At 32.2% G+C, this 9,693-nt stretch overlaps 2 protein-coding genes across 2 annotated transcripts; both read left to right on the top strand.

Moving 5' to 3' along the window:
* Positions 1-225: 225 nt before the first annotated feature.
* LOC132725870 (uncharacterized) lies at positions 226-2,362 on the top strand. Its single transcript, XM_060711057.1, has 2 exons — positions 226-318; positions 874-2,362. Exon 2 carries the CDS (start codon positions 899-901, stop codon positions 2,246-2,248), a length of 1,350 nt encoding a protein of 449 aa, XP_060567040.1. The 5' UTR covers positions 226-318; positions 874-898; the 3' UTR covers positions 2,249-2,362.
* Positions 2,363-6,184: 3,822 nt separating this feature from the next.
* On the top strand, positions 6,185-8,174 carry LOC132725876 (uncharacterized). The gene is made up of 2 exons (XM_060711066.1): positions 6,185-6,332; positions 6,686-8,174. Exon 2 carries the CDS (start codon positions 6,711-6,713, stop codon positions 8,058-8,060), a length of 1,350 nt encoding a protein of 449 aa, XP_060567049.1. The 5' UTR covers positions 6,185-6,332; positions 6,686-6,710; the 3' UTR covers positions 8,061-8,174.
* The last annotated feature ends 1,519 nt before the right edge of the window (positions 8,175-9,693 follow it).

Raw genomic sequence — 9,693 nt, 5'->3', positions numbered from 1 at the left:
AACTAATACCTTTTTTTGTTATTTTTTTAGTTATAACTATTTGAGAATCTCATTCAGAATCATATGATATTCGATATTCATGTTTTACGATCTTTTTGTCACTATTGTAACTTGATACGAGGTTTACGTTTTGAATGATACCAGCTTTACGATATTGGAAGTATTGATTAACGCTTGTATTGAATCATTTACTACGGCTCGGGTATTTCATTCATTCCACCGTTCTGCCATTATTTTACTACATGCATACTAACTTAATGTGCATTATATCATATTCTTTATACATGTATATTATATCTAAATCATCGGAGACACGATGTAAGTGATTTTATGATTTTAACAAACATTTTGAGTAAAATAAGCATAAAAAAGAACAAAAACTTACTAAAAAAATAATTGACATTTGTTTGTTCTGGTCAGCCTTTGTCTTGTCATTTTCGTCGGACTGAGCTGTTTTGTATGATTGTATTGGAATGTGTCAAAATATTAGACTGTTCTAACTAGAGATTGTATTTTATGCTTTAAAATCATTGATAAAATAAGCGGTGAGAATGTGCGGATAATTAAAAAAAGTACGGATTTAACATTCGCGTAGGTAATATGTTGAGTCAGTTTTGATTGTTGTCATGCCTGTGCGCGTGTGTATTTTTGCTTGTTTGAGTTTCGTTGCTGTTTTTTTTTCAGTTGATATAAGGTTATAGAATTACCAATTATGAAAACATTTTACATTTCTTTTTAAAAACTGGTTTGATCCGGATTGCGCTGCCTATCTAATACGTTATGTAACTACTGGTGATAGACACTTTGTTTTGCTTGTGAATAGTGAAAAGTGGAGTTTGAAAGCATAAAGTAGATTTTCATTTTTGTTTGCAGAAAACAAGCTAAACTTCGATCAAATATGGGTGCGAGTAATAGCGCAGTAGCTGATAATGATGCATATATAGCAAAACATCTCAAAGATATAGAGTTTAATATTGGGGTTAGCGAAGTAGAATTTATCCAGACTGGAGTGGAAACATTGCTCGCTGATATCGTTAACGATATAGCTGAACATCAAGAGGACGATGTGGACAAAATGAAGACAGATTGGATAGAGAATATACGTGCAAGTTGTTCCCATTACCTTAAGGATAAACTTAAACTAAAAGAACAACACACGACTGAAAAGCTGATCAAAATTGGAAGTTTTTATGAGGGAACAAAGAATTATTACCCAGATAGTTTTGATTTCATCTATATTGTTGGAATATTTGAAACCATTGGTATGTCGGCGATAAGTCTATTTCTTCAAAGCAAAGGGAAGGACTTCGTGTCTGTCTTCAGGGCACTTTTATGTCGCCAAATTTTCTCTGAACCAGATAAATATGTGATTAAAAGTTCAAAGTGTCAACTTAAATTTGATAGTATATATGAAGAAGGTACCGATTCAGCAACATCAATAAAGCTGCAATTTGAATACAAGAACGAAATTGGACATAAACATGAAATCCGAGTAAACCTTTATCCAGCCTTTAAAGTTAATGATTCGTTTCTCACTGTAGAAACTCTACAACAAAATGATATTTGTTCTTCCCTACCTGATTTCAACCGTTTTATAGTTGAAACATCAAGTTTTGTTATAATGAACTTTTCCAAAATATCATTCGCAGAAACTGAACTGCGGTTTATAAACGATGTTATTTCACCTCACCATAGAGTCGTGTACAAGTTTGTTAAACATTTGATCAATGGAAATGACAAAGATGACCGTTTAAAAAAGTTTTGCAGTGGTTGCATCCACAATGTTAACATTTCGTCTCGAAGAATCAAAACTGAATTAATAGCTCATCACTTTACTTGCAGAGATATGACCCATTCTAACGAGAGCAGGCATGTACAAGCATGTGCCAAAGAAATTATTTTGGACCTTGCCTTTCAAGTTGAAGCATGCAGAAAGAGATGTGTTGTGAGATCCAAGTGTGGCAGAGACAAGTGGCTTTCCGATGTAAACGTCTGGTATAATCAATGGACCGAAACACCAGAATCCAACGACTTTAGAAATTTCGGTAGTAATTACCTGGGTATTCTGGGTAATTCTTTAAATCCTGGGCCTGTGACGTCACTAATGTATAGGTTCTACAACATTGATAAGTGTTATTCGCAATACATGCTTGACAACAGGTTTGAGTTCTTTCAAGATAAACCGCCAGACTATTTTGGGACGGATGAGTTAAAGTGGTATTTTTCTGTTGGTAAAATACGTGGCTGATTCCCGGTGTACACAGCTACTCACCACATGTAGATAATACATTGTGTTTTATATCATATTATGTACAAAGAATGTAGTCTTTTAATCTATGAAATAAAATGTCATTTTACAGTTGTATAAATTATTCTATATATAAAGTCTCTATCAAGGAGTGAATTTTTTTAAAGGTAACTCCTCCAAGTTTCAGGAACATATATAAGGACAATGTGCCTTATTGTATATCTTAAAAGATAAATATACTGGCATTAATTCATATATAATACCAGCCTAAAGACTTTTTCTGCTAAGAATTTGAACACCGAATTAGTAACATAAAATATTTCACATAAATGGTAGCAAAAACTGAATAAGCAATGGTTGAGTGTGAAGATGAAATTATGTACAAGCTGGCCTAAAGTAAGATAGTTATCTTGGCTTGCACACTTCGGGGTAGATAGACTAGCCTCTGTCTTTGCTTGCACTGTAACGGTTATTACCTTAATGGTTAGATAGACTAGTGTTTTCTTTACTTTCACTTTAATGGTAAGATTGACTAGTGTTATCTTTACTTTCACTCTAATGGTTAGATAGACTAGTGTTATTTTTACTTACACTCTAGTGGTTAGATGGACTAGTGTCATCTTTACTTACACTCTAATGGTCAGATAGACTAGTGTTATATTTACTTACACTCTAATGGTTAGATAGACTAGTGTTATATTTATTTACATTCTAATGGTTATATAGACCAGTGTTATATTTACTTACACTTAATGGTTAGATGGACTAGTGTTATCTTTACTTACACTCTAATGGTTGTATAGACTAGTGTTATGTTAACTTACACTCTAATGGTTAGATGGACTAGTGTTATCTTTACTTAAAATCTAATGGTTATATAGACTAATGTCATCTTTACTTACACTCTAATGGTTAAAAGGACTAGTGTCATCTTAACTTACACTCTAATGGTTAAATAGACTAGTGTTATCTTTACTTTCACTCTAATAGTAAAGATAAACTTATGTTTTCTTTACTTACACTCCTATGGAAATATAAACTAGTGTTATCTTTACTTACACTCTAATGGATAAATAGACTTGCGTTATCTTTTCTTACACTCTAATTGTTAAATAAACTCGTGTTTTCTTTACTTACACTCTAATGGTTATATAGACTAGTGTTATCTTTACTTTCACTCTAATAGTATGTATAAACTTATGTTTTCTTTACTTACACTCTATTGGTTATATAGACTAGTGTTATCATTACTTACACTCTAATGGTTACATGGACTAGTGTTATCTTTACTTTCACTCTAATAGTATGTATAAACTTATGTTTTCTTATCTCACACTCTTATGGAAATATAGACTAGTGTTATCTTTACTTACCCTCTATTGGTTATATAGACTAGTGTCATCTTTACTTACACTCTAATGGTTATATAGACTTATGTTATCTTTACTTACCCTCTATTGGTTATATAGACTAGTGTTACCTTTACTTACCCTCTATTGGTTATATAGACAAGTGTCATCTTTACTTACACTCTAATGGTTATATAGACTAGTGTTATTTACTTACACTCTAATGGAAATATAGACTAGCATTATCTTTACTTTCACTTTAATGGAAATATAGTCTAGTGTTATCTTTACTTACACTCTAATGGAAATATAGACTAGTGTTATCTTTAATTTCACTCTAATGGAAATATAGACAAGTGTTATCTTTACTTTCACTCTAATAGTATTGATAAACTTATGTTTTATTTACTTACACTCTAATGGAAATATAGACTACTGTTATCTTTACTTTCACTCTAATAGTATGGATAAATTTATGTTTTCTTTACTTACACTCTAATGGAAATATAGACTAGTGTTATCTTTACTTACCCTCTATTGGTTATATAGACTAGTGTTACCTTTACTTACCCTCTATTGGTTATATAGACTAGTGTCATCTTTACTTACACTCTAATGGTTATATAGACTAGTGTTTTTTTACTTACACTCTAATGGAAATATAGACTAGCGTTATCTTTACTTTCACTTTAATGGAAATATAGTCTAGTGTTATCTTTACTTACACTCTAATGGAAATATAGACTAGTGTTATCTTTAATTTCACTCTAATGGAAATATAGACAAGTGTTATCTTTACTTTTACTCTAATAGTATGTAATAACTTATGTTTTCTTTACTTACACTCTATTGGTTATATAGACTAGTGTTATCTTTACTTACACTCTAATGGTTACATGGACTAGTGTTATCTTTACTTTCACTGTAATAGTATGTATAAACTTATGTTTTCTTTACGTACACTCTATTGGTTATATAGACTAGTGTTCTCTCTGCTAACACTGTAAGAGTCAGACAAATATTTTATTCTCTTTACTTGCACTGTAATGGTAAAATAGTCCAGTGTTGTCCTTACTTACATTATATTTAACAATTTATTCATACCTATTATTTTGATATTACAGATATAGTTTTGTTATTTGTAAAATAACAGAAAAGTTCGTCATTCGAACATTATGCAATTCGCATCAATATTTAAATGGACATATTCTCGGCGAAACGAAGATATTTTTCTTTACCTCTCTCTTTGTCTTGAATTTATCTTAAGTATACCAATCATTTAAATTTTACTTGTTATCCAATTTATTTTGCTTCTACCAGACCTTTCCATTTCTGTCGCAACAGCCAAACATTTCAGAATTTCAGACATAACATTACTTTATGAATTTAAGCATTAGGTTCTACTTTTTCACAAAATATGCAACTTAATTATTTAACAACGAGCACATACCAAGAACATGGAGACAAAATTGATTAGTGCTAATCGGATAATAGAGAACGATTTTCAAGATAGCATATGACTGTTCACATCATTTGGCGGCGTCTTTGATGTGCAGTATCACCATTTAACTTGTAAAGATAAAAATATATTAGTATATAGGACTGACTTGGGTGCTGTACATCGTTCTTCACAACACATTTACTTTAGAAATACTAAGAAATGGGTTCCTTATAAGCGATAATTCCTTTTAACCATGTTCGCAATAACGGTATATTTTTATATTAAATAAAGAAGGGCAAAATTCGGGCCTTGTTCTTCTTATAACCGGAAGTTCGCTATATCCGTGTTCGCTATAAGTGAAGTTTACTGTACCTGCACTCCAGTTAACGCACTGTGCAATGTATGTATACGATTCAACTGTGACACATTTTCAACAGAAAGGTCCCCAAACTATGATACAACATAATCTTACACAATCGGTATTCCTTTGAAAGTGGATTGGCAAGGCGGTAAGTTTCAAACGGATAAAATCCGCTGATGTTGATTGTATAAAGGCATAGAATGGCAATCATGCATGTGCATTATGTTTTGTGAATAACTTAACACCTAAAAGGTATGGTAAACGGAAACTACGCCGCTTCTTGTCGCCGACGGTAAATACCGAAAATGAGCGGATTAATACGTTTATTTACGATGATGTAGTGGGCGGGAAAATGGGCGGAGCTTATTTTATCTCCTATTGAAAAACGTGTAAAGCTGGATTATGCTGATCCAAAATCATGATGGTTCGACAATGTAAAGCTAAGAGTGTAACTTCTGTTTTGTCGGCGTATACACGAACAATAAGTATTCGAACACTTGGTATTGCTACTATCCGTTAACGTTTTGTCGTTTTACAAAATGTATTTTGTTGAAATGCATGTTTACAATGTTATATCGGTAAACTCAATCCAATAATGCAATATTGGAGTTTACATACAAAGAAATACAATTGTATTTTGTCCGTTAACGAACTGTTCAACTCAGATCAAAAAGGCTGGATTTTTGGCAACGAATAGCCTCCATACTTTTTGTCACTCTTGTAACATGATACATGTACGAGGTTTACGTTTTGAATCTTTAACTCCGTGTATTAAATCATTTACTTCGGCTCGGGTATTTCATTCATTCCACTGTTCTAACATACTATATTTCAGTACATTCATCATAACTTGAATGTGCATTGTACGTTATTCAAGATATTCATATATCTTTAATGTATAATATATCTAAATCATCGGAGCAGAGACACGATGTAAGTGATTTTATGATTTTAACATTTTGTGTGAAATTAGCATAAAAAAAGAACAAAAACTTACTAACAAAATAATTTACATTTGTTTGTTCTGGTCGGCTTTTGTCTTGTCATTTTCGTATGATTGTATTGGACTAGAGATTGTATTTTATGCTTTAAAATCATTGATAAAATAAGCGGGTAGAATGTGCGGATAATTAAAAAAGTACGGATTTACATTAATATCGCGTAGGTAAATATGTTTAGTCAGTTTTGATTGTTGTCATGCCTGTGCACGTGTGTATTTTTGCATGATTGAGTTTCACTGCTGGCGCTTTGTTTTGCATTAAGTAGATTTTCTTTTTTGTTTGCAGAAAATAAGCTAACCTTTGATCAAATATGGGTGCGAGTAATAGCGCAGTAGCTGATAATGATGCATATATAGCAAAACATCTCAAAGATATAGAGTTTAATATTAGGGTTAGCGAAGTAGAATTTATCCAGACTGGAGTGGAAACATTGCTCGCTGATATCGTTAACGATATAGCCGAACATCAAGAGGACGATGTGGACAAAATGAAGGCAGATTGGATAGAGAATATACGTGCAAGTTGTTCCCATTACTATAAGGATAAACTTAAACTAAAAGAACAACACACGACTGAAAAGCTGATCAAAGTTGGAAGTTTTTATGAGGGGACAAAGAATTATTACTCAGATAGTTTTGATTTCATCTATATTGCTGGAATATTTGAAACCATTGGTATGTCGGCGATAAGTCTATTTCTTCAAAGCAAAGGGAAGGACTTTGTGTCTATCTTCAGGGCACTTTTATGTCGCCAAATTTTCTCAGAACCAGATAAATATGTGATTGAAAATTCAACGGTTCACCTAAAATTTGATAGTATATATGAAGAAGGTACCGATTCAGCAACATCAATAAAGCTGCAATTTGAGTACAAGAACGAAATTGGACATAAACATGAAATCATAGTAAACCTTTATCCAGCCTTTAAAGTTAATGATTCGTTTCTCACTGTAGAAACTCTTCAACAAAATGATATTTGTTCTTCCCTACCTGATTTCAACCGTTTTATAGGTGAAACATCAAGTTTTGTTATAATGAACTTTTCCAAAATATCATTCGCAGAAACTGAACTGCAGGTAATAAACGATGTAATTTCACCGCACCATAGAGTCGTGTACAAGTTTGTTAAACATTTGATCAATGGAAATGACAAAGATGAGCGTTTAAAAAAGTTTTGTAGTGGTTGCATCCACAATGTTAACATTTCATCTCGAAGAATCAAAACTGAATTAATGGCTCATCATTTAACTTGCAAAGATAAGACCCATTCTGACGAGAGCAGGCATATACAAGCATGTGCCAAAGAAATTATTCTGGACCTTGCCTTTCAAGTTGAAGCATGCAGAAAGAGATGTGTTGTGAGGTCCAAGTGTGGCAAAAACAAGTGGCTTTCCGATGTAAACGTCTGGTATAATAAATGGACCGAAACACCAGAATCCAATGCATTTAGAAATTTCGGTAGTAATTACCTCAGTGTTCTGGGTAATTCTTTAAATCCTGGGCCTGTGACGTCACTAATGTACAGGTTCTACAACATTGATAAGTGTTATTCGCAATACATGCTTGACAACAGGTTTGAGTTCTTTCAAGATAAGCCGCCAGACTATTTTGGGACGGATGAGTTAAAGTGGTATTTTTCTGTAGGTAAAATACGTGGCTGATTCCCGGTATACACAGCTACTCACCACATGTAGATAATACATTGTGTTTTATATCATATTATGTACAAAGAATGTAGTCTTTTAATCTATGAAATAAAAGGTCATTTTACAGTTGTATGAATTATTCTAACTCCTCCAAGTTTCAGGAACATATATAGGGACAATGTGCCTTATTGTACCTTAAAGATAAATATACTGGCATTAATTCATATATAACACCAGTCTAAATACTTGTTCTGCTAAGAATTTGAACACCGAATTAGTAACATAAAATATTTCACATAAATGGTAGCAAAAACTGAATAAGCAATGGTTGAGTGTGAAGATAAAATTATGTACAAGCTGGCCTAAAGTAAGATAGTTATCTTGGCTTGCACAATTCGGGGTAGATTGTCTTGCCTCTGTCTTTGCTTGCACTGTAACGGTTATTACCTTAATGGTTAGATAGACAAATGTTCTCTTTGCTTACACTCTGATGGTTAGATAGACTTATGTTCTCGTTACATACACTCTAATGGTTATATAGACTACCGTTATCTTTACATACACTCTAATGGTTATATAGACTAGTGTTCTCTTTGCTTACACTCTAATGGTTAGATAGACTAGTGTTCTCTTTACATACACTCTAATGGTTATATAGACTACCGTTATCTTTACTTACACTCTAATGGTAAGATAGACTAGTGTTCTCTTTACATACACTCTAATGGTTATATAGACTACCGTTATCTTTACTTACACTCTAATGGTAAGATAGACTAGTGTTATCTTTACTTAAACTTAAATGGTTAAATAAACGAAAGTTTTCTTTACATACACTCTAATGGTTATATAGACTACTGTTATCTTTACTTACACTATAATGGTAAGATAGACTAGTGTTATCTTTACCAACATTCTAATGGTAAGATAGATTAGTGTTATCTTACCTTACACTCTAATAGTTAATTAAACTAGTGTTATCTTTACTTTCACTCTAATTGTCAAATAGACAAGTGTTATTTTTACTTACCCTCTAATGGTTAGATAGCATAGTGTTACCTTTACTTTCACTCTAATGGTTAAATAGACTAGTGTTTTCTTTACTTACACACTAATGGAAAGATCGACTAGTGTTATCTTTACTGACACTCTACTGGTTAAATAGACTAGTGTTATCTTTACTTGCACTCTAATGGTTAAATAGACTAGTGTTATCTTTACTTACACTCTAATGGTTAAATAGACTAGTGTTTTCTTTACTTACACTCTAATGGTTAAATAAACTAGTGTTTTCTTTACTTACACTCTAATGGTAAGATAGATCAGTTATTGCCTTTGCTTCTACCTTAGATATCTACTGGAAAAAATTTAAAACTCAGATTTTGTGTAAAATAGACTGTTCACTAGAAAATATAATGAGATCTGAATGCAAGAAGTATTGTTAAACAGAACTTAAATATCAGAGCAATTTAACTACAAAAGTAAAGAGCTACCCTGTACATTTTATTTTAGAATTATCCTTTACATTTTATAATATAATGGTCAAGAACTATGATATTCCAAGGTTTCATTTTGTAATTTTAAAGTGACCAATGAAAATTCTTCTAATATTCAGTTCTTCCTTGTAAATTTTACAGGAAGTCAAACT

The sequence above is a fragment of the Ruditapes philippinarum genome, unplaced genomic scaffold (assembly GCF_026571515.1).
Source record: "Ruditapes philippinarum isolate M1 unplaced genomic scaffold, ASM2657151v2 ctg1584_1_1_1_1, whole genome shotgun sequence".
NCBI classification, from domain to species: Eukaryota; Metazoa; Mollusca; class Bivalvia; order Venerida; family Veneridae; genus Ruditapes; species Ruditapes philippinarum.
This window is presented reverse-complemented; position numbering and strand designations above follow the sequence as displayed.

Bases quoted from the DNA above. Each gene is read 5' to 3' on its own strand.
- LOC132725870 (XM_060711057.1), top strand. From the start codon at position 899: ATGGGTGCGAGTAATAGCGCAGTAGCTGATAATGATGCATATATAGCA.
- LOC132725876 (XM_060711066.1), top strand. From the start codon at position 6,711: ATGGGTGCGAGTAATAGCGCAGTAGCTGATAATGATGCATATATAGCA.